This window comes from Lethenteron reissneri, chromosome 54, assembly GCF_015708825.2.
Source record: "Lethenteron reissneri isolate LAM-NWPU_2019-01 chromosome 54, ASM1570882v1, whole genome shotgun sequence".
NCBI classification, from domain to species: Eukaryota; Metazoa; Chordata; class Hyperoartia; order Petromyzontiformes; family Petromyzontidae; genus Lethenteron; species Lethenteron reissneri.
In genome coordinates, this window is record NC_083832.1 from 7,411,968 (window position 1) to 7,437,192 (window position 25,225).

Sequence of the window (25,225 nt, forward strand, 5' to 3'; positions counted from 1 at the left end):
ACACTTGTGTTTATCGTTGTGTTGGTTAAGCCATGCCGAGGCGTAAACAATAGATCTTGGGTTATTATCGGCAACACTGATGTGGCTGATGTGTAGAGAGTGCATTCCCAGGGTACAGTGGGTTATTTCTGGCATAGTTGGGAGCTGTGTTGCCGGCCACGCATACCATTATAGTCATTGGGCTCGAAGCATTGGGGGTTATGTCCTGCAGATAGCGGCAAAGGGTTGGCAGAGGCTGTATTCGGCGTGCATTCGTATGCTTCATCGGCGTTATCTAAACGTGCGTCCTCGGGTTTGATCGGAATCGACTGGAAACAAACGTTTAAGCGGCTGGGGGGTCTTGTAAATCTCTGGGCTTGCAGTTGGTAAGTTGGTGTTGAGCCTCGTCTGCATGGTGAATGTCTAAATCATTCCATAATAGCGATCAAGTACGCCGTCACTTGCTCTTTGTGGAAACGTGTTCGCTGTGTTGTACTTGGGAAGCATAACCTCTCGGTGTCGTTGTGTGATAGAATTACAGCTCAGCATTAACGTGTACCAGTTTGCACGACATGGCAATGTTTTCAGTACTCGATGCACAATGTCACTTTATCCCAATAATAATTCGGGGTTGCACGTTTTTCGCATTATTTTTGTTGCCAAAACATCGCTTGTTTCGAGTCCAGCTGCTGCCCAAAAGTGTTGTCCGCAAGTGCTGCGTAATGTGTTCTTGTGTTGAACCCTTGCAAGGAAAAATGTTCACCCATGTGAAGAAGCCAACCCTTAGCAATAAGGGCGCTGGGTCGGAAGATATTTTTCCAATCGATTACTACGAAGACCTTCAAAATGCTGCTTCCATCGTGGATATTTTCAAGTCCTCGGCAAGTAAGGAACTCGGCCCCACCGCAACCGAAACGCATCGAATTGCTGAATGTTTGCATAGAAATGTATTTTTTTTTAGCATTATGGCTTATGCAAACGTAGACCGATATTCTCTTAATGTCTAGACCGTACGTAAATTGTATTGTTTTAACTGGGTGAGAGCCCATTGAGTCTTAAAAGTATTTTGCCAGGAAGAGTTGGTTACGAGCCTTGCCGTTGGAGTATGTGAATAAGCCAACAAAGTGGCACTTAAACACCTTTAAGCAATAACATCCAACGACAAGCAGTTTCACGTGTTTGAAGGCGTTTAATGGATATTTTGTCTCACGTTAAAATCGCATCAGTATATGATAAAAATACAAATGCATTTTTGAGATTTGTCAGATTTTTCTTCAATCGCATTGGTAGATCGGTGGGAGTGGTGCAGTGCTCCAGTGGTTCAGAGTTTTTCTATGAACCCTGCAATATGAGTTAAATTCCCGGCTGTGCCATCAGTCGTGAGCGATATCCGTACAGCCCTTGGGGTGCGCCATGCATCGGCGTGCACTCACCAGCGTGGTGAAGTATGGTCAAACAAACCATTGATCCTTACTTGTTTTGGGATTTGGCCACGTCATAGTAGGTTTTTGTCAAAATTATTGTCGTAAGTCCCTCCACCACCCGACAAAGATGGTCACGGTTTACAAAGCAATTTCTTTCCCGTGACCCCTCTACTTACGAACATTCAACTTGCGAACTTTCAGAGATACGAACAAACCAGTCCGTATGTTCAGCTGCCTGTGCTGACCAAGCGTTTTAAGGTTAACCGCCGTGTAATTGTTGGCGGTAGTGGCATCTACAACTGCAGCACATGAAGAACCAGTAGCATCTACAGGATAATATATTGGACTTACGAACACATCGACTTATGAACAGCTGTCTGGAACCTAACTCGTTCGGAAATAGAGGAGTCCCTGGATATCGATCACATCCCTTCCCGACCGATATACATCTTGTCCTCCTCGCCGGTAGCCCGAGACTCTTCACGACAGAATTAAACACGGGCGTGCGGCGACGTTCCACTCAAAACTGCTTCGAGCTTCTTCAGATAGTGAACTCGGGACGTTGAACAGGCTGCGTCAGCTGACTGAAGAGTGTTGCGTACGTGACAATCCTGTCCAGGTGGCGTGGAGGGTAACTGGCAAGCATTTTGTCCTAAAACTACCACGTGGCCTGACCCAAACACAAATATAGATCGTCGTACTGGATACGGAAACCCGATTTTAAGTTAAATCATCAACTCACGTGGCTGCGGGAGACTTTTATTCAGGCATATGTATGTTGAACTTTTTTTCGCAGCGTTCGTAGCCAACCGTGCTAATCGGATGTGCAGGGGCAGGACAACAAACTAAACACAAAACGCAGTTCTAAAGAAATTAGTTTTCAATCTAGATTTAAAAGTGCATCATAAAGTTTTTGGGTTAGATCGCGTTATTTATAAATGTGTCGTAACCCTCCACCACCCGACACGGCCAATCAGTAAAAAAGTGTCACGTTGACAAAAGACAAATGGTTCACTGCTTTAGCCCACTGGTGTGTTAAAGAGTCAAACCACAACATTTAAAATTTTTGAGTACGACGTTTTCGCTGTTAATTGCATCCAGCATCATCGGGCAATGCACGCCAGAATTCTGTCGAATTGCCCGATGATGCTGGATGCAATTACCAGCGACAACGTCGTACTCAAAAATTGTAAATGTTGTGGTTTCACTTTTCAACACACCGGTGGGCTAAAGTAGGCTAAAGTAGTGAACTATTTGTCTTTTGTCAACGTGACACTTTTTTACTGATTGACCGTGTTGAGTGGTGGAGGGTTACGACACATTTATAAATAACGCGATCTAACCCAAAAACTTTATTATGAATAATATTGGTCGCGAAAGCCTGCTACGTGTTAAACTAAAAATGCATAGCTCCAGTGGCTTCCTAACATACACGACAAAGGGCGGCACATGCGCAGTGTGGCTGTATTGGTAAATTATGCGATTCGTGTGTGTGTCGCCTGCCAACCATTATACACCCATGTGTTCGATTGTTTTATTTTTATTCACTGTTGACTTTGATGTGCACCTCGTGTTTGGTTGTTCCTTCTGCTTCCCTGTTACACTGTCCTCCAGTTCCTGTTCCCTTCCTCTGCTTGTGCGTGCAAATTCCGCTTTAAATTAAAACGTAAAACGCACACGTGTGTAATACCCGTTCTCAAAATGTGACGATTGCAACATTGATGCCTATTGTTTTTTTTTTTCGCAACGGCATTCATCATCCCTATACAGCGTGGCCAGGTCCGTGTATTCTTCTCAATGGCTCGCCAATGATCTCTGCTCCACGATTGTCACTCTTTTCCTTCAATGCCTCTGTCACTGACGCCTTTGATCCATCTCGTCTCTCGGCCTTTCCTCGTCCCTCGAATTCCCTCTTATCTTCGTGGTCAGTGCTCGCGCAGTCTCTTTGATGACCGGTGCCGCTTCCATCCTGCGTGTTCGTTTGACACTCAACACTCAACCCATCCCCAGTGCCGGATGAAGCTAGTGCGGGGCCCTAAATATATATAAAACGTAAATATTAAAACAGGAATTTTTTACTTGCATAGTAAAGTAATTGTATTATTTTCATTTGATATACAGCCAGATAATACGACAAATCGCTAACCTTAAACATCCGGTCGTTCGTAAAAGTTAAAGGCGGTATAGTACTATAGTAATAGAGCAAGTGCAGAATCATTGAACCGGAATTGATAGCTTGAAAGCATTTAACGCGGGGCCCTTGAAAGTGCGGGGCCCGTAGCAACCACATATGTAGCAGCTACTGCTACATACGTAGCTACTTTTGCTCCTAGGATAATCCGGCACTGCCCCCCCCCCCCCTCCAATGTTGTACGGTACCACGATACGTTCCATGTGCCGCGTAACAACACCGACGCGGTTGTTGCCGTGCCACCCCTCGTCGTGCGTGCGCCAACCACCGCAGACGGCTCGCGCCCCGCCAGCGTCATCCTGACGTCGGCTCCTTGGACCGCGGGGGTCGAAGCCCCCTTGACCCCTCCGACCTCGCCCGTGCCATCGCCGCCCTCGGCGTCGGCGGAGGAGGCCCCGATGCGCGGCTGCCTCGGCCCCTGCCGCCGCCGCCGCTGCCGCTGCACCGGCAGGCTGTGCGCACTGCTGGTGCTGCTGTCGTGCCTGGTGCTGGCCACAGCGGCTCTGTCAGCCGCCACCTTCTACTTGACAGGTGACAGGGGACGGACCCCACCACCAACACCCACGCACATGCTGCAGGTGTCGCTCAAGGCTCCTCGACGAGAAAACGCGAATTCAAGAGGAGCCACACGATAGATAGGCGTGCGTTATACTGCGTGATGGGATGATGTTAAAGTCGGAGGCATGCATACTTTTTGGTTCAGTCGGTAAAGACAGCATCAACAAGTGGCGGTGGCGTCACCACGGCGTTTGTGCCAGGCTATGTGCACTTTAGGGCCACGTGAATGTGTCGAACGCCCGCTGGGCAGGAAGCCACGAGACCAAGAGCCGGGTGACCTGGCTCGGTCTCATCTCATGAACCAGCAGCTGAGACGACAACGGTGCCAGTTTCTCAAATCGCAGCCTCGCCTCTGTCCACCCCAGCAATGTAAATGGACGCATCGCAGTTCGCAGATCGCTTGTGGTGGGATTGTGCATCAGCCAGTCATCTCGGTCATCTCAGGTCAGTCGACCCGTGGCACCTGGGTCTACCCCGTGACCTCCTGCCAGCGGGCGTTCGACACTTCACGTGGCCTCAAGGTGCACATGGCCTGGCACAAGCGTCGTGGTGACGTCACCGCCACTTAGTGGCGAATGGCGATTGTTGTTGTATCTCCTCCAAGAAGGCCAAATACCCTCCAGCAGTCTAGCGGTGCTCTCTAGAGCTCCCTGTATTGTACGGGGAAAAGCTAAAACATTTATTGCATATAATTTTCGAGATACGCACGCCTGAGAGATGCACGCTTGAGATTTACACGCAGAGACGGAACGAGGAACAGCTGGATGACGGAACATCCAAGGGGACATCCGCCAGGGAGATTGAGCAATGAATTCGACTCATTTGCATGTTCCCGAGGGAGGTGGATTACTGTATCGCATGATTGTGAGATATGGGGCAAGCTTAGGAAACCTTCATGCAGCAGAGAGAGGGTTGGTTAAGGCTGATAACGATGATGAGCCCTGTGTGATGTAGAGGGCTCCAAGTCGAATCAACATAAATACATAGCGTGGACATGTGCGTGTGTACCTGTGGGGAGCGGTAGTGTAGTGGTTAGCGCGCTGCGCTACAAACCCGACGACCTGAATTCGATTCTCGCTCACGGCCAACACCAGTGGCAATTATCTGAACAGGTCTTGGGTCTTCCCTAGGTCTACTCAGCCTTAAATGAGTACCTGGTGCAATGTGTAAACATCGTCGCTGGGGAGACAAAAGCGGTCGGGCGTGATGCTGGCCACCCACCTCATCGTGTGCCGTGCTAATACCACTTGCCCCAACAGTATGCTAAGGCTATACTTTTTGTGTATTTGTGCATGCGAGTGAGTGCCTTGTCATGCAGAGAGAGAGTGGCGATGCAAATGAATCGACCAGAGCTCTCAATGTTACGCGGTGCCTGTTTTAGCAAAAATACTCGTTTCTTTTATTAAGTTCCTGCATATGAACCTGGGTCAACAAACATAAAATACGCATTTACTCTCGCATCAGTCTTCATTATTTAGTGGCGTGGGATTTCTGTCTTTTTCGTGTGTCGGGGGCCTTTTGTGGTTTTGCTGAAGCAACCGCGTTAGTTGGCCAAAGAATACAAGCGAGGAGGGGTAGAAATAACAAATACATATGAGCATACGACGTTTCTCTGTGTTATCTCTCTCTGCTCGTGTGTATGTCTGTGTGTCTCCGTGTCTGTGTTTTGTGTCTCTCTCTCAAATTTAGCAATCTTTGGAAGAACGTAATCAACCAGGTGAGGTGTTGACTGTTGTGTTAGCAGACTCTCTGTGTTGTATTGCATTACATTTCTAAGTTTACTAGGTTTCATATTCTTGGTTCTTTCGGTAAAGTCACGTAGAAGGGAAATTTTAAATTTTATTATTTTAAATTTTATCATTTCCTTTCTACGTGACTTTACCGAAAGAACCAAGAAGATGAATCCCTGCAGTCACGAAAGCTTTGAATCGAAATTTACTAGGTTTGTTTTCTCTTTCATTCGTACCTGATGATGATTGCTTGTGTTGCGATCGAAACGTCGTCTGCTATTGTTGCATTTATTTTTCTTTCTACGTGACTTTACCGAAATAACCAAAGAGAGGAGGGTGGTGTGAAGCGTCTTCTTGGTTATTTGGTGAAGTCACGGAGAAGGGAAATAATAAAATAATAAAAATAAAACATAATAAAATTTTCACGACGTTTCGGCCACAACGCAAGCAGCCCTCCTCAGGTGAAGAACAGAGCTGTCGGAAAGACATCATTCGAAGTTCTTCACCTTGCGTTGTGGCCGAAACGTCGTGCGAATTGCATTTTATAATATTTTATTATTATTTTATTATTCCCCTTCTACGTGACTTTACCGAAAGAACCAAGAAGATGAATCCCTGCAGTCACGAAACCTTTAAATCGAAAAATGCTTTGCAGCGTTTAACGACTTCAATTTGCAACGCGACGAAGATCAATTGGCAAACTCGAAAGGAGACGTTGCCCACGAGGTACCGAGGCATGGCATCTGAACGTCTTTCACTCGACCAGATGGTGTCGGTGGGTCTCGGTTTGAAGCGCAGCGGTCGTGGAAATCGAGTGCCAGACGCTCGTGTATATTCTGCTGCACGGCGCGGATCATTGCTATTACCGGCCAGGAAACATTTACACGGCAGAGAAACATTTAATTCCGAAGTGTGCCTCGCTTTGTATATCATCAAACTATGTTATCACGCTCTCTCCAAATTTACCTTTTACGTTTCGCCTTTGTTTTCTTTAAGGAATGCACCTGCATAGAGTAATACTTTTTACCCTTTTATCTGGCACCAAAACTGACACCTTTATACAGGGGATCATGTTTGCAATAACTACAACACTTGCAGTAAGATCTGAATTGTTCCGTAATAATCTCAATTTCGGAGCTTTCGTGACTGCAGGAATCATTCTTTGGTTCTTTCGGTAAAGTCACGTATAAAGATAAAATAATAAATTTAATAATAGCCTACTACGTGACTTTACCGAAAGAACCAAAGAATTGTTCTGTAATAAGTCAGGGCACTGACCAGGGGTTGACGGCTATGCAAAATCGTTGCCGCATTGCCCCCACGCTCACACGGAGCGTGCGCGTTTTTCTTTCCCACTCTGCAGAGCTGCACGCCGTGGAGGTGGCGAGCCTGAGGCAGCAGATCGAGGCTCAGGGAGTCGTTCTGCAGCGGCTGCGATCTCTGGCCGCACGCAATGCGGGCTCCAAGGCCGCTCTCGTCTCTCCTGCCTCGGGCATTCGCTCCGCGAGTGAAACGGGCAGGAGCAAGGGGCACGCGTCACTTGGCAAGGCCCAGCCCACACGGCCCTTAACTGCTGCTCGTTGATGTGTACGTACGTATTTACACTATGAGACCTCCTTTACCAGTGGCAAAATATAGTGATAGGTGGTTCTAACCTTGATCTACCTGTGGTTCTAAACTTGATCTCCCTGGAGCTCTCACCTTGATCTACCTGGGGTTCTAAACTTGATCTACCTGGAGCTCTCACCTTGATCTACCTGGGCTGTAACCTCAAGCTACCTGGGCTCTAACCTTGATCTACCTGGGGTTCTAAACTTGATCTCCCTGGAGCTCTCACCTTGATCTACCTGTGGTTCTAAACTTGATCTACCTGGAGCTCTCACCTTGATCTACCTGGAGCTATAATCTTGATCTACCTGGGGCACTCACCTTGATCTACCTGGGGTTCTAAACTTGATCTACCTGGAGCACTCATCTTAATCTACCTGGAGCTATCACCTTGATCTACCTGGGGTTCTAACCTTGATCTACCTGGGGTTCTAACCTTGATCTACCTGGAGCACTCACCTTAATCTACCTGGAGCTATCACCTTGATCTACCTGGGGTTCTAACCTTAATCTACCTGGGGTTCCAAACTTGATCTACCTGGAGCACTCACCTTGATCTACCTGGAGCTATCACCTTGATCTACCTGGGGTTCTAACCTTGATCTACCTGGAGCACTCACCTTGATCTACCTGGAGCTCGCACCTTGATCTACCTAGGGTTCTAAACTTGATCTACCTGGGGTTCTAAACTTGATCTACCTGGAGCTCTCACCTTGATCTACCTGGAGCACTCACCTTAATCTACCTGGAGCTCTAACCTTGATCTACCTGGAGCACTCACCTTGATCTACCTGGGGTTCTAAACTTGATCTACCTGGGGTTCTAAACTTGATCTACCTGGAGCTCTCACCTTGATCTACCTGGAGTTCTAAACTTGATCTACCTGGAGCTCTCACCTTGATCTACCTGGAGCTCGCACCTTGATCTACCTAGGGCTCTAACTTTTGGCTTGCATTGCTTGGTGCCGAGCGCCAATACTGATGATTACAGAAACACAAAGCAACACATCAATTGTTCAGTGTGTGTCCTCCACATGTGCAGTCTGACAATGGCACCGGGGTGATTGTTCATTCGTTCGTGTTTCAGGCTGCTTGTCCTGGTGAGGGTCACGGCGGCAGCGTGTTGAGTAGTGGCGGTCCACACCTCCCTCTCCCTGGCGACAGACTCCAGCACTACTACACTATACACTACTATACACTATACACTACTACACTATATACTACTACACTATACACTACTACACTATACACTACTATACACTATACACTACTACACTATACACTACTACACTACTATACACTATAAACTACTACACTATACACTGCTATACACTACACACTACTGTACACTACTACACTATACACGACACTACTACACTATACAATACTACACTATATACTAATACACTATACACTACTATACATTACTATACACTGCACTACTATACACTACGGCACTATCCACTACTATACATTATACACTAGTATCCACTACACTACTATACACTACTACACTATACACTACTATACACTACACACTACTAAACACTACACGACTACACTATACACTACTGTACACTTCTACACTTCTATACACTATACACTACTACACTATAGACTACTACACTATACACTACACTATACACTACACACCAGCAGCGTGTCCTGGGCCAGCCCCGGGGTCTTGGCCCAGTAGGACGAGCTGCTGCTGCTGCTACCAGGTAGAGTTCCAGGGGGAGGCTACCGGGGGGCATCCTTACCGGGTGCCCGAACCACCTCAACTGGCTCCTCTCGATCCGGAGGAGCAACGGCTCGACTCTGAAGCTCTCCCGGTCACGGAGAGCGATCGCGTCAACCCTGCGGGCAGAAACCTCATTTCGGCACTCTGCTACCCACGATCTCATCCTTTCGGTCATTACCCAAAGCTCATGGCCATAGGTGAGGGTGGGAACGACCTGTAATTGATTGCAATGTTATTATTTTTGTTTGTTTATTTTGAATGGTATGTTGCTGTAGTGCTGTGCGATGCTGTGAATCGAGCGGGTGAGTTCAACGAGTCATCACAAGGACTGGACCCCTCGCGCATAATGATCATGAAAATGTAGATTTGAAAATGCGTGCGATAGTGATGATTGACAGAATATCCCCTATTTTGTTATTGTACAGGGTGGTCCAAATGTCTTATGACCCCCATTTCATTCTCTATAGCGTATTTTGTTTTTGTATACCAATGGGTGTTAACAAAGAAATGAATAAGCAAAGGAAATAAATTTCAGGGGTCAAAAAATTGGGGATCATGAGGCATCCGGACCACCCTTTACATTGCACCGTGACGTAAGTTGATATAAACACTTTGTTAAGGTAGCAACTGGCATTGTGTAAGTGTGACGCGTGTTTGCGTTCATGACAAATTTAGTTTGTGTATATTTTTTATAGACAAGTGAAAGTGGGGGCGGGCGGGAGCAGAGGAACAGTGGTTAACTGACTTGAGTTATGACCTCCACTTTGCCGAGTTTTTAAATCCTTTATATTAAGTTCGCTTGCTTGCTTGCTTACGACCGTGCAAATCTTTCGGTCGTTTTTTAACCCACTTCCCGTGATCCAATCGAGCTGACATTTTGCACACAGACTCGTTGTGCGAGACAATTAATGTTCGTGAAAAACATTTTCCAAAATTTTACACTGTGTAGGGAAAACAAATTTAATATTTAATTACCAATTGCTTAATACTGGCAGACAATCATTTGACCCATAGGTGGCAGCCATCTCAAGCCAGAGGACGAGAGGACTCTAGCCGCCACGCATATAAAGGATTTATAGTGAAAAACTTAGTTTTTACTGGTTATACTTATCCCTGACCCACGGCTACCATCAGTGGCGCACAATGAACTGGTCCTGGGGCCCACTTCAACAACGCACACCGAGCGAGGAGTGAACGGTGATCAAACAGGCCCGATAGCCAACACGACGACGTGGGGAGGCCTTCATCCAGCAGTGGATCGCGAGCGCCTGTAAACTAACTTTAAACTGTGTTAACGTTATGATCATGCAATTTCTAGAACGTACCATTATTTTTTTAGTTTTATAGGGTTCCATTCACAGGGGCTTAATATACATTTTTTTAATTTACTGCCCATTGTAGAACCAGGCTAGCACCTCATGATATTCATTATCTCGATGAGATTGGGTAATTTGAAGTTTCATCTTTATAGGCCAAGTGTTCATTTGTTCAAAACTTGCCATTGAAAGTGGCTGTGAATTAGTTCTGTGTTTCGCTGGTATGAGTTTTCACATTTGGTGCTGCAGTGATGTCAGTCAAATTGTTCGCGGATGAAGGACCTTGAATCTTAATACAGGTTTGCTTGGATTTGGTCGCGTAAATATGAATGTGTCATGTTAAACCCGCCACCATCTGGCACAGCCAACGAGTAAGGTTTGTCACGTAAACAGAACGTGGCCAATTCGTCACTAGTACAGCACTAGTGTGTAGTGTATAGTGCAGTGTATAGTGTAGTGTATAGTGTAGTATACTAGTACAGCACACCGGTGTGTTGGAGAGCCAAGCCACACCATTTACAATCTGAGTACGACGTTTCGCCAGTACTGTAATTACAACTAACTTCATCAGGCGAGAGCCAGATTTGTGGAGAAGTCCTCCTGTTTCGTTCCTTAAATAGAGGCGCAGATGTGATGACGTCACTTGTGAAGGAGGGGGGGGGGGGTAACGAATGCATCTAAATTACAATGGGTGGCCATTGCCGGTTGTGTTAGTCACATGGTAATCAACGGGCGTGTGTCGGGTGGTGACGGGTTTAACAACACATTTATATTTACGCGATCTAACAAAAAAAACATTACAGATGATATTGGTCACCACTCTGCGGGATTGCCTTGAGGAACGTTTAGAGGGAAGGATTTTTTTTCATTTTAATAAAGTAAATAATCAGAGAATGCAACTTCTTCCTTAATCTGTCTCTCCACATAAAACAACATCATTTTTTTTACATATCCCAAATGGCCACACGGCCTTCTGAGGATGATTTATTTTAATTATGAAGCCTGAAATAGTAAAGTTGACATTTGCATTGCTCTAACTATTTCAATTGACGGTACGCACCCGGGGGCATCATAATTCAACCTCCCCCATCCCCACCTCCACCCCTCCCGCCTTGACAATGCAATAAACTTTCGAGATTCAGGCTCACACAGTTGGACGATTAATTTTGGAATTTGGCAAAATGTTGTTCCCTGACTGCCCGGCACGTAGCGGCCTGCTCTTTGCGAATGGCGTCAGGGGATCTTCAATGCCCACTGTCAATCAGGTGGAACGTAGCTTGATTATGGCAACTGTATTACGCACCCGCAGTGAAACATTAACTAAACTATTTTTTTCATTTTATTTTACCAGGTGAGGCCCACTGAGCTATATAGATAATTCTTCAAAAACGACCCGGCCACAAATGATAGCTCGGTGGTTTATCACGTGGACATGTATCACGTGACTTTACCGAAAGACCCAAACAATATCAACGTTCGCGTGTTTCGACTGGGTTGGAGTCAGAGGTCGCAACCGGGTACCCGATATCCGTACCCTACCCGATACCCGGCTACCCGTACCCGGCCGGGTATGGGTACGGGTACCCATTTGCGACCCTGGTGCGGCCGGGTACGGGTACGGGTAAGGAATCAAAACCCATTTGCAACTTCTGGTTGGAGTTGGTTACATGCCCCGAGTAAGCGGTGGAGAACATCGTTTTTCAAAACGTGCGTCCGGCGATTTGTGGTGCACTAGGTGGCACTGTCCCTGTAGCGATGCCGTGCAGGCGCGTGGATGCGCCGAGGCTTCCGTCGGGATACAAAAAAAAGAAGCCGCCAGTTTTCCAAATATAACGACGTTAATATTCAGAATGCTGACCGCGCTTCGCCAAATACATAGCCGCATTGTTAAACAAAAGTGCACGCGCCCTGAGACAGAGAGAGCGAGAGAAGCTTGAATTACGTTGCACGGGGAGGGTCAGAGGTCATTTGTAAAGCTGATGGCTGCCTGGGAGAAAGCGTTTTACAACCAATCCATGATGACACCGTAATGATAATGATCAACACTTGGGCGTATGCCACGGACCCACTCAGTCCTGCTCCACGTTATCTCCCTAATTGGAGAAAAGGTGCAGAGAGCCGGAAAAGGGGTGACCAAGAGGCTCGTCACAGCCTTCAATGGGCGCTCTTACACTCTCTCATCACTGCCAACCGTGGCATGTTTAGATTTGATTTTACCAATGCCTGTGATCCAGCATCTCCGATTAGCACGGTTGGCAACGTACGGTGTGAAAGAAGTTCAACGTACGTATTACACACGCACACATCCACGTAATGATAGTCCAAGGGACTGGACACGTTGAGTCCTGCCAGAGAAATGTGGAATTTACACGATGGGGTTGAGGCCAGGAATGAAGATCAGCACCGTAAGACGTGGTTCATTTTCACGGGAACCCACATTACTCTTTACCCATAATGTTCCACGGCAATGCACAACGAGTTTGTGTGCCGGATTGGTTTGTTATTGTGTTGGAGTGCTCTTGCCAACAACATCTGGCAAATATTGCAGAAATTGTTTAACAAGCCTGCCTGCTGATGAGGCTGAGAATGTTGAAGCCAATCCAGTTTTCGGGATTAAAGAAAATGCTGCTTCATAACGTTGGTCTGCAAACTCAGTGGGCCGATCGACTAACAAATATGGTTTATTTCTACGTGAAGGCACTGAACATAGTTTTTTTTCTTATAAAGTCTTCAGTATAAACTTTTGTTATAGCCGAAGACATGTTCCGCATTCGGGTTGCTACGTTTGTCACAGACCAAACTCGGACATATATCGCTACGTGGGTCTATCAGCTGCGTAGAGTACTGCGATGAAGTTCAATGCAACAAAACAACCATATCTCGAGGCAAACACATTATTGTCACCGGAATACAAATGCCAATTCCCAGACTCTCCGGACCAAACACAGACGGATGTCAACCCCATTCTACTTGCACTGCTGGTCACGCACTCTGAAGCCGATTTAGCTACTGATGTAGAGTTGCTTTAATTCTATTACTGCAGCCCATTAAAACATTTGATTTGGCTACACCTCAAAGTGTGATTTCTCTCATCATCCGTTTTATTTCAACGTCTACAAGCAAACAGAAGGAGTCCTCCCCAATGCCTTGGCAAACATGCGTCAGGTAAGATGTCATCAGCTGTAATTGCTAGCCGTACAGTATATCCGTTCTATGCTGCCATGGGGTAATGATGAGCGCGCTGGACTTGCGATCCAGATGACGCCGGTTTGACTCCATCTGCCCGCGTAGCAGTTCTCACCCCAACACCCAACATCCGCTGTCCACCCATCAGTATCAATGGGTTCGCCACAGTCGATTGCAAAGTGGCGTGTGGTAGGGGTAGAGTGTGAGTACTCCCACCTCTTCCAAAACGTCTGGGCAACGTGGAAGAGTAGGCCAAATACCCTACAAAGGGGACTCTTTAGAGCTCCTGTCTAGTAGACGGTCTTGTGCCAGCTTCCAACCATGAGTCTCAAAACTCTTCCTTTAGGGGGGTGATGTTGCTACGAGGTTGTCCCAATTAAATAATTTTGCAAGCAATTTTCGGGCAAATTTGGTAACATTTGACAGCAACATGTGACCTTTTGCTTTCGAACAAAGTTGCCGAGCACGGACCCAAAGGTCGAAGATGGCAAGCGGCTCAGCAATAAACAGCACTGTTGTTAACATCTCCTGTGGCTCAAACCTGCGCGCATATATTTCAGATGAACACACCCGCAGTATTATCCAGGGTGGCCATAGGGCCTGAACTGGAAATTGTTGCAATAAGCGGCAAACGCGCCGCCGCACTGCCATGCCGCTGCCACACACAGGCCGAGTTCACGCTCACAAAATATGTTTTGTGTGTTTTTGCGATGCGTCCTCGTTTAATCATACATGTTAATTGGCCATGGACACAAACACTGCTAGATGAGGACGTCCCCAAGCTGCTGGTGCCACCGCTCACGATCCTTCGATTGTAACCCACCCAACACCTGGCACAAGAACTGATTTCAAATCATCCATCTGTGTGGTGGATGAACACTCTGGAGCATTTCCATGTACATCCGTTGGCTACTTGAATCTACAATGCGATGTTTTTGTTACAGAGAGAAAAAAATATACGTAGATGAAGCGCAACATTTTACTGGAGCAAACAAACAAAACATACTCTTAGGTTTTTTTCGGTAAAGTCACGTAGGTAAAAATAAATAATAAAATAATAGAAATAATATTAATAAAATAATAAATCTGTAAATTTTGCTGTGATGGTCCCACTTGATGACGGAGACTTGTGTTGCCTCCGAAATGTCGTGATTTATTATTTTATTTCTATTAATATTTCCATTATTTATTATTTATTTTTACCTACGTGACTTTACCGAAAAAAACCTAAGAGTATCAATCCTTGCAGTCACGAAAGCTTCAAATCTAAAACAAAACATTGACGCGAATTTAAGCACAACAATGTAAATCCTCATGGGCCACCCGTCATCATGGGAATGGTATGACGTTCTTTCTCGCATGTCATTTGCCGCTCACCCCGGCTGTGGCTGGAGAGATCATGCAGGTGGCACGCGTCATTTTGACTTACAGACCAGCAGAGGGGCATTCCATTTGACTTATAGCACGGCGCTTGTAAACCAGAGGCCAGGTCAGAGACATTTCAATTCTCCCTGGATCTGTTATCGCTTTGCCCGCATTTTGCAGTGGTCATAGGATTAAAATAGATCTCTACATTTTGTACGGTTCTGATGATTTAAAATATAAAAATATCAATGCCGAACGAGATTTAACATCATGGATCTTATCGTAACAATATTTTGAGATTACCAACAATTTCTGTCGAGTTTATTTTTTTTATGCCAGGGCTATATTTCTGCATAAGTGACTCGTATATATATATAAATTCACATGTGTTATCAACCATGAACACATTCCTGCGGAGGGAGCTGGTAGGAACGTTGGGTTGCTCGGTCAATGGCCAGGGTCAACGGCGGCGTGGTGTATTCCACAAATATGCCCGACTGTGAGGGCGGGCACAAGCCGGCGTGAGTAGGTTAAACGTTGAGTTTTATAAGGGCACCACGGGGTGACCAGCCCCTCCCCACCCAGAACCACCCCTCCCACCCCCCACCCAGCCCCACCCTCCCCACCCAGCCCCTCCCCACCCCCCCCTCACCCAGCCTCTCCCCACCCAGCCCCTCCCCACCCAGCCCCACCCCTCCCACCCCCCACCCAGCCCCACCCTCCCCACCCAGCCCCTCCCCACCCTTCCCACCCAGCCCCTCCCCACCCTCCCCACCCAGCCCCTCCTCACCCTCCCCTCCCCACCCAGCCCCACCATCCCCACCCAGCCCCACCCTCCCCACCCAGCCCCTCCCTGCACGACGGACACAACAATCCCCTGTGGACTGGTGTAACCAGGAGGTTCTTCCCAGTGTAAGCCATGTTCAATCCACTGCTGGATGAAGGCCTCCCCAAGCCGTTGCCATCCCTCGCGAACGTGCAAACTGCAATCTGCCCCGTGACATGGCGTGATTGAATCGGTTTGGTGGACGTGCTTACCTGACTTTACATTTATAGAGCACCTTAGCTCAAGACTCCCAACCCCTGTCACGACGCCTGCTAGCCCAACTCATCCTTAACCGCTGCCACCTGTCCTCCTTACTGTCACCATGGCTACACCACCACTTGTAATAACCCCATTCTTTTATTAAACCGCTATCGTCTGATGCACAATTAACATTTTTTTTTGTTAAGCGTCCAAGGCGCTGTATAAATCTACGTCAGGTGAGACGAGGCGCAGGGGCAGTGCGAGCGGTGATAAATGATCGGTAGATGGTACTCCGAGGGTCCCAGAAAGTCAGGGGAGGGACGGGAAGGAGTGAAGGGGGTGAGGGGAGGAAGAGGAAGGGAATGGGTAATGTACGTTGAAATGTACAAGAGGTGAGGCTTTGAGAGAGGAACGAAAGGCGGTGAAGGAGGGAGACTACTGAATGTACAGTGAGGGAAAAAAGTATTTGATCCCCTGCTGATTTTTGTACGTTTGCCCACTGACAAAGAAATGATCAGTCTATAATTTTAATGGTAGGTTTATTTGAACAGTGAGAGACAGAATAACAACAACAAAATCCAGAAAACGCACGTTAATTATTTTATAAATTGATTTGCATTTTAATGAGGGAAATAAGTATTTGACCCCCTCTCAATCAGAAAGATTTCTGGCTCCCAGAAATCTTTCTGAGATTAGGAGCACACTCTTAAAGGGAGTGCTCCTAATCTCAGCTTGTTACCTGTCAGTGGGCAAACGTACAAAATCAGCAGGGGATCAAATACTTTTTTTCCCTCACTGTACAAGGGAAGACCACTTGGAAGCGTTTCATTCCTTGGCTGCCACTTAAAATTTTCACCATTGGCCATCGTCTCTTCTCGTGATATTTGTCCTTCTCAAGACCACTTACGTTTTTCTTTCAAAGCTAGGATTATGTCATTTAAATGTAGTCCAAAAATAATAATCGTACCCATTGTACGCGTCTGAAAGAACATTCAGATACGTACAATGGTGTTATGTGGCTATTTTTAGAGACCCACTTTTTTCTTAGTGTTAAATCAGCATCGCAACGTTGTCGTCATTCTTAATGACAGCAACTTGACACGTGCAAATGAGGAACACATATGAATAGTGAACGAAAAAGGAGAGATTTTTTGTTATATCTATATACTTGACTGCAAAGCATTGAAGCCACAATGCATTTCATTTCACCAATCTGCTCACCGTCGCTGTTTTACCAGTGCATGCACGAGCCGTAGGAGCATGCGATTAAAATAACCATTTTATAATGTACCATCCGCGCGTGTATATTGGTTCAAAGAGTACATTTGAATTAATCTCAAGCACGCCCATCGCATTATTAATTCAGATCATTCGCTGGCATTCTTGTTGTTGTTGAAAAGTAATTAAATATTTTGTGAAAATATTTTTAGTAACGCAGCCTTTCCTAGCTCAATTCGGAACCTATTTTCACCAAAAATAAAATACAAAAATGCGATTTGAATTCACTCATATGCGGCTATGCGTTCAGACGTGTGTGTGTGCGTGTTGTGTGCACTCCTCGGCAAGCGGCTGTCTCGCACAGAGATACACACATATGCATATCGAGATACTATGGAGATATACGCAAATACATGTGTAATATGAGGATATATCCTGGCTCACTGACGTATCACAACTCGTCATGGTGATTGGCTCTGCCGGTCCTGACAGCTATAAGGATTGGTTCTGCTGGCTTTGGCCTCAGCCAATGGGGAGATGAGTCAGGGGCGTGGTCCCGGGAGCTGACGAGGGAGCCTGGAAGATTCGATGCAGGCTAACGAGGATTGGCAGGAAACGTACCACGTGACCCGGGTATTAAATAGGGGTGGAGACGAACGACACGGGGTCAGAACGGGAACGAACAGAGGAAGGGGGCCACGCGGGAGCGGGGCTCCGAGTTGCCACGTGGCAGGTGTGCGTCTCTCTCTGTCTATCTGTCCCTTTCATGCTGCCTATCAGAAGCGTGAAGTAACTGTAACATAAGTTGAATAAAAGACGGATTCCAGAAGTCGTCTCAACGAGTTTTATTACACATACGCATAGAGATGCAGAGATACAACGCTGTGCGTGCGTGTGTGTGCTGCGTGCACGACTCGGCAGGTGGCTGTGTCGCGCGATTTCGCTTAGTGTGCCCCTTTTTATGGATTGCATCTACTACAACCGCCGCATTTACACTATGAGACATCTCCTTTACCAGTGGCAAAATATAGTAGTAGGTTTTAACCCTTTCAACTGGTACAGAAACTGACACCTTTATACAAGGCATCATGTTTGCAATAACCACAACACAAGCAGTCAAAATGCATATGGTCCAACACCAATGGAGACTAGGCTCTAAGAAAAGCTGTCTCGGGTGTGGACCAATCAACTTCAAGGACAGTGCATATCATTATCATTATCAGAGTTGTTTATTTTTGTTTGCATTTTGACTGCTTGTGTTGTGGTTATTGCAAACATGGTGCCTTGTATAAAGGTATCAGTTTTTGTACCAGTTGAAAGGGTAAAAACCTATCACTATACTACCGCCGCACAGAGTGAGGGAAACCTGCGCATGGAAGGAAATTCCCTTTTTGTTTTATCGAGGCATCCATAATAGAGGGTTTTTTTGGGTTAGATCGCATAAATATATAAATGTATCGTTAAAACCGCCACCACCCGACACAGCCAACTCGTAAGGGTTGTCACGTAAACAGAACGTGCGAGATGACCTGTCTAGGGGTGCGAGACATGGCCTGATTTTTAGTTTGAAGGTAAATCATCGAAGCACATATTAAGCATGGCCACGTAAGGTACAACTACTTTGTGTAAGCAAACCGATGCATTTATAAAATATTTTATTTTACGATCTAGAACAAAAGGCCTGCAAGGCTGCAGTTAAGGTTAAGAACCACTGCTTTAGAGACACAGCTTTTCACGTGCGTTCGTACCACCGCAATCAAACCGATGCTTTGTTTAACATTTCGAGGCCGGATTTTTTTGTTCCCAAACCAATTCGGATATTTTTTATTTATTTTGAATGGGTTATTGTTTTTTTTGGTTTGTGCAGACATTGGCAGCTAGGTTAAGACCGCCGGCTCACCACACGTGCTCGTCAGCCTGGTTTAATCGCACGTATATGTACCAAAAATGTTGAACTTTTTTCGCACCGTACATAGCCAACAGTGACGATAATCAGTGATGCGGCAGGAGGACAACAAGCTACACGCAAAAGCATTTGTTAAGAAATTAGTTTTCAATAGAGATTCCAAAGCGCATTGCTCCAATGGCTTGTGAATGCTCTCGTAGATTTCTAAAAGGTGGACAGAATGTAGATTCTGTAGAACGCAGGGTTTTGGCTGTGCTGGATCACTCCTCCGACCTCTGAGCCACCTCGGAACCTTAAAAAATAAATGTTAATATGATCTTAAATCAAAACACATGATGTGCAGTTTCAATATGTCAATTGATTTGAAACGTCTAATTCCATTTGCGGCATTATACATAACACGGAATTAAAACGAGAGGATTTGATTAACAATGTTGCTTTTGTAAATATTGGTCTTCATTCCTGCCTGCAAATGAAGTGAGTGACATTTTTTTTCGCAAAAAATACTTTCATTGTCTCGCACTAAAGAGACACGTACAAGTCAACTGCTACAAACCACTCCGCGTGCTGCATATTTTATTTCGAAACTATTTATGGAATTTTGGATACCGTGTGCTGTGTGGTCGAAATGTCCTATCGTTTGGCTCTTCGTCGCATTTATCTATTTATTCATTTATTTGCCAGCACAGAAGCTTTTGTTTGGAGGATTATTCAAAAGTCTTGTGTAGAAAGTTTACCGAATATTCTCGCTAGGCGAAAAAAAAAAATATGCTAAAATGTAAACGCAAAAAACGCACCCCGCGATCCGGCTACCGAGTGTCTCACAAGTTGTGTGAGGGGGCACAATCTGTGCTGGACTTGGAGGTACAGAATCATGAGCTCCCCCCCTCTCCTCCCCCCTCAACTTGCATTTAAGGGATTACATCTTGAATCCTTGCCTCACTTGATGCAGCAAATCTGGCTGTGACGGTCCCACCTGATGACGGAGACTTGTGTTGCCTCCGAAACGTCGTGATTTTTATTTTATTTTACTTTTATTAATTTTAATATTTTACCTACGTGACTTTACCGAAAAAAAACCTAAGAATCATGCTTTGCGGTTCTCAAATAAACGTGTGCGTCTGGGGGAGCTGGGGGGGAGGGAGGGAGGGGGGGCAGTGAGCGGAGGGGGCTGAGTGGGGGGGGGGGCCGCCTCAGCCTGAAAGCTTAGCCCGCCTTTTAAATTCTTACAATAAAGTCACGAGTGTTGGTGCAATATTTACATAAAGGGCGAGAGCTCGAGAAGAATACGTGCTAGACTAAAGCGGATCATGTCGTTGGGATCGAAGCCACGATCACCTGCGTAGCAAGCGAGGAAGATATCGTCTCGCCACCGTGATTGTGTCTTATGATCCAGAGTATACCATTGGAACCTCATTTGCCAGTAAAAAAATAAATATGATAATTGTTTTTTTACCCTTTTATCTGGCAACAAAACTGACATCTTTTTTTTAAATGGAGTCATGTTTGCATAGACCACAATACCTGCAGTCATACTGCAAACAAAAAACATAACTCTGATAATGTATGTACTGTCCTTGAAGTTGATTGGTCCACACCCGAGACAGCTGTCCTTAGTCTCACATGGTGTTGGATCAGTGCGCCTTTTGGCGTCTTTTGGCGTCATCTGGTCCAACACCATGTGAGACTAGGCTCTAAGGAAAGCTGTCTCGGGTGTGGACCCATCAACTTCAAGGACAGTGCATACATTATCAGAGTTATGTTTTTTGTTTGCATTATGACTGCAGGTATTGTGGTCTATGCAAACATGACTTCTCGTAAAAAAAGGTGTCAGTTTTGTTGCCAGATAAAATGGTAAAAAAACAATTATGATCCAGAGTATACTTTATTATATATAGGAATGGGGCGATGCCACAGCGGTTAATGCCTTGCACTACAAACCTGACAGGTTGTTTTCCCCGCACTGACCATCGTGGTGAAATGTGGTCACACAGTTCTCACAACTGACAAGCCATGGGGAGGCCTTCATATCCAGCATTGACAAAGATCGAACATTGTTCATATTTATCTGACACACCGAGGCATTTAATTATGTTTCATGGTGTGCGTCATCAGAGCAAGCATCCGAGTATTTGTGATACTATAAAACCAAGGTTAATGGAGCCTAACTAATTACAATATAACCCTTGGAATCACCACGGGGCATAATTAAGTCTTGCTTTAAGTTCCCCCTCTGGGTCTCGGACTTGATGTCCGTTTATAATATCCAATATGAACATGAACAAAACACAACTGCATTGGTAAAAAAAATATATACGACGAAACGTGTCCCACATATCTTCGGCTAATATTAAACTGCACATTTATTAACGACTTGCCTGTTTTCCTTTGACTCACGGGTACGAATGTTGGATAGACTTGTTCTCAGCCAGATGCCACATTTACTGCAAAAGTGGTGAAATGCACAGAGATGAGCTTGTCACAGCGGCAGAATGGTCAGCGCTACGGGAACCTGCAATCCAGAGGACGCCAGTTCGAATCCATTTCCGGGTGCGGCAGTGGAAACAATGGTTCACGTTTCTTTGACCCCCCCCCCCCCCCCCAGAAGACTCAGAATATTTAGACGGCATGAATCCGATGAGCTATGAAGTTCTTTCTTAACAGATGTCCGAACGAAGGGATAGTTAGGATATTGGCCGGTCGCATACGGTGGGGGCAGAGTGGAGGAGTAGACCAAATACCCTCAAGAAGTCCGCTCCTGGTGCAGACCCTTGACCAAGCAAATTGCAGAGTCTCACATGTTTTTTCTTATCTGACGAGACTGTTATGTAATACTGGTAGGAACCACCTGGTTCCACCAGCCCACAGGGGATTATTGTGTCCGTCTGTCCGTCGTGCATCCAAAAATGGGAGGGGTCGGGGTGGGTGGAGAGGGGAGGGTGGGGAGGGTGGGGTGGTGCTGGGTGGGGGGTGGGAGGGGTGGGGCTGGGTGGGGAGGGGCTGGTCACCCCGTGGTGCCCTTATACAACTCAACGTTTAACCTACTCACGCCGGCTTGTGCCCGCCCTCACAGTCGGCCATATTTGCGGAATACACCACGCCGCCGTTGACCCTGGCCATTGACCGAGCAACCCAACTTTCCTACCAGCTCCCTCCGCAGGAATGTGTTGCTCTGTGATTTGCCGGAGGCATTTTGACTACCCAATAAATCCTTGTCCTTAAATAAATAAATGGTGCTTCAAATAAATGTTAACACTTCTGAGAATTTGCAACAACACCACAAGAAATGTGCTGCCTCCGGACTCTGGAGGCCAGCTTGAGAAGATTCCAGGCATGCGTTGACAATGATGGCGAACAAGTGGAGACTGACTTTTTGAACCTATTAAAATAAAATAATAAAAATAATAAAAATAAAACATAATAAAATTATTTTATTTTTATTATTTTATTACTTCCCTTCTACGTGACTTTACCGAAAGAACCAAGAAGATGAATCCCTGCAGTCACGAAAGCTTTAAATTAAAACCTATTAAAATACATTTGTAATCATGTAACAGTGTATTATCCGTTCCGTTTCCATTCAAAACGATATTCCTATATAAGTGTTACCCATGTTTTTGAAGCACCCTGTATATACAATGCTCAAACAACCTGTTACTCGAGAAGCGAAATGATGTTGAGCTAATTGCCCAAGGTGTAAATCCACCGTCCGTGTTGTAAAACTCTGGAAAATGCTGATATTGGCAGTTGATTCAAAGGTGGCCCAGCAGATTGGGCCATATCCAGAGGCTCCAAAACCAGTTGTGCTTAACAAGCCAATCTGGTACAGCTGAAAGTTGCTCGAGTGTTGGCTCAGCCGATGCAAGTGCTGCAATTGATTCGTTAATAGCCTCCCATTTAATATAGATCAATTGCATTTGGCCCAGCACTTGGAAAGACTATGTGGGGAGGAGGGATGGGAAGGGAAACAAACAAGAGAAAGTTAAATCTTGATTTAAAGCTTTCGTGACTGCAGGAATTCATTCTCTTTGGGTCTTTCGGTGAAGTCACGTAGATAGAAAATTAATAGATCACGACGTTTATATCGCAACACAGGCAATCGTCTTCAGGTGAGAGAGAGAAAGCTACTGAAACAAGGTCTTATATGTGGAAGAGATACATAGATGACACGTTTGTCATCTGGCCACATGGCCCGCTGGCACTGAATCCATTTCTCAACCACATTAATTCCATACACCCAGCCATCAAGTTCACCATGCAAGTGGAAAGGAAGGCAAGTTACCATTCTTGGATGTTTTAATCGAAAATAGACCACATGGCACATTGGGACACTCTGTCTACAGAAAAGCCACCCACACGGATGCCCGTCTAAAACCCGACTCCCACCACCATCCAGCCCAGAAAAATTCCCTCATCAAAACCCTGCACCATAGGGCCCGTTGCATCTCCGACCAGCACCACCTAGCCAGCGAACTGCAGCACGTACACCAAGCCCTCAAGATGAATGGATATTCGGACCACACAATCCGCAAAGCTGTCACCCCAACCTTGGGGAGAGAACCATCTGAGGACCTAATCAAAACCATCACCTTGCTATATATAGCAGTGGTTACCAAAAATATTTCCAAAATCATGAACAAACACAAGATCAGGGTTCGATTCAACACAGTGCATACAATTCGTGATCTGATCCCATCCGTGAAAGATGTGATTCCTTGACATACAATACCCCGATGTCTACAAACTAAGCTGTTCAACGCCACACAGCCAGCCGTGGCGATAACTCTCTGCAATCCACGCAGCGTCTACCACCGCCTCGGATTGGTTGAAGGACCTCAACATTCAACTCTGCACCTCCGATTATCACAGTTTGCTACGTAGGGCGCGAAAGAAGTTCAACATACGTACATACACAAACTGCCCTCCACCCCTCCTAACCCCCCCCCCCAAATCCATACGAAAGAAGCAGGACTGGACTTGCAGTCCACGGTCCCAGCTTGTCAATCCAGAAGTAATCTATCCGCCTTCTATGCCACATTGAAGAGGCGTATTATCCACGGCACTCCGACACTGTCCAGCGCTTTCAACATCGCTGGGCTAGACTCGTTTACCCCAGCAGCTTTGCCCCTGCTGTGAAATCGTCATTAGTCCTTAAGCAGCGAATTAAAATATCGTGTCGCCGAATACTTTTGAATCCACAAAATTCGTATGAGATGTTGAGCGGGCTCAAAATATGAACGCGACCACGATCTCTCCTGATGGAAACGGTCTCGGCTTTGGACCGACGATTACAAACCAGCGGCCTGACGCTAACGCATCCATTGATGAGCCGGCAGTTTATTTAAAACACTCCAGTGATGATGACAGCTGAGAGCATGCGAGGCCTCTTGTGCGCATGACATCACATTTCATTATCTTCGTGCGCGCAATAATAGCGGTCTACAGAATTAATTACAAGTCTGAGTGACGCTTAGCATATGCCAACCTTTTCTTATGAAATCATGGACGAATATAAGTAAATACCGATTTAAATTAACCTCAATTTAAGGTTATTAGTTATTACTCAAAGTAAGTTTGCCACACACACACACGTAACTGGCAGTTGTCACATAAACTTCATGTTTGTCAATGTAAATGGTGATATTCTACTTCGTAATTTATGACACAGCCGTTAAACCGTATAATTGTATTATTCCTTTAAGCAACCATGTGAATCATGCCAGTAAAAATTTATTGAATGAAAAAAATATATATATCTATTATGCTATTTTATGAGAGAGGTCATAAAATGGTGATGAGAAAGAAGCAAAATGTGCACTGGGACACACTTAATCTGAAATGTTATGCAACTGCTTGCGCGGTTCAAATGTGGAGATAAACAGTGCCAATGTTTATGCATTAAAGTTGCTGGCATCGATCATTGATACGTGTTGATTCATCATGAGTTTATTTTGGTGCTAAACCATTGCGTAAGTAT

The 25,225-nt window shown here is 45.7% G+C and overlaps 1 protein-coding gene across 4 annotated transcripts in view; it reads left to right on the forward strand.

Annotated features, from left to right (window-relative positions):
- Positions 1-105: 105 nt before the first annotated feature.
- LOC133356600 (uncharacterized) overlaps positions 106-25,225 on the forward strand; it is a 490,957-nt gene continuing 465,837 nt past the window's right edge. Inside the window, exons 1-5 of one of the 4 annotated variants that reach the window (XM_061574217.1) lie at positions 106-365; positions 730-864; positions 3,868-4,125; positions 7,246-7,473; positions 8,577-13,667. In XM_061574217.1, the coding sequence (XP_061430201.1) occupies positions 735-864; positions 3,868-4,125; positions 7,246-7,466 (609 nt within the window). In that variant the 5' untranslated portion in view covers positions 106-365; positions 730-734 and the 3' untranslated portion in view covers positions 7,467-7,473; positions 8,577-13,667. Of the gene's footprint in view, positions 366-729; positions 865-3,867; positions 4,126-7,245; positions 7,474-8,576; positions 13,668-25,225 lie in introns of those variants that run through there. The other 3 variants (XM_061574218.1, XM_061574219.1, XM_061574222.1) reach the window with 3 other exon arrangements.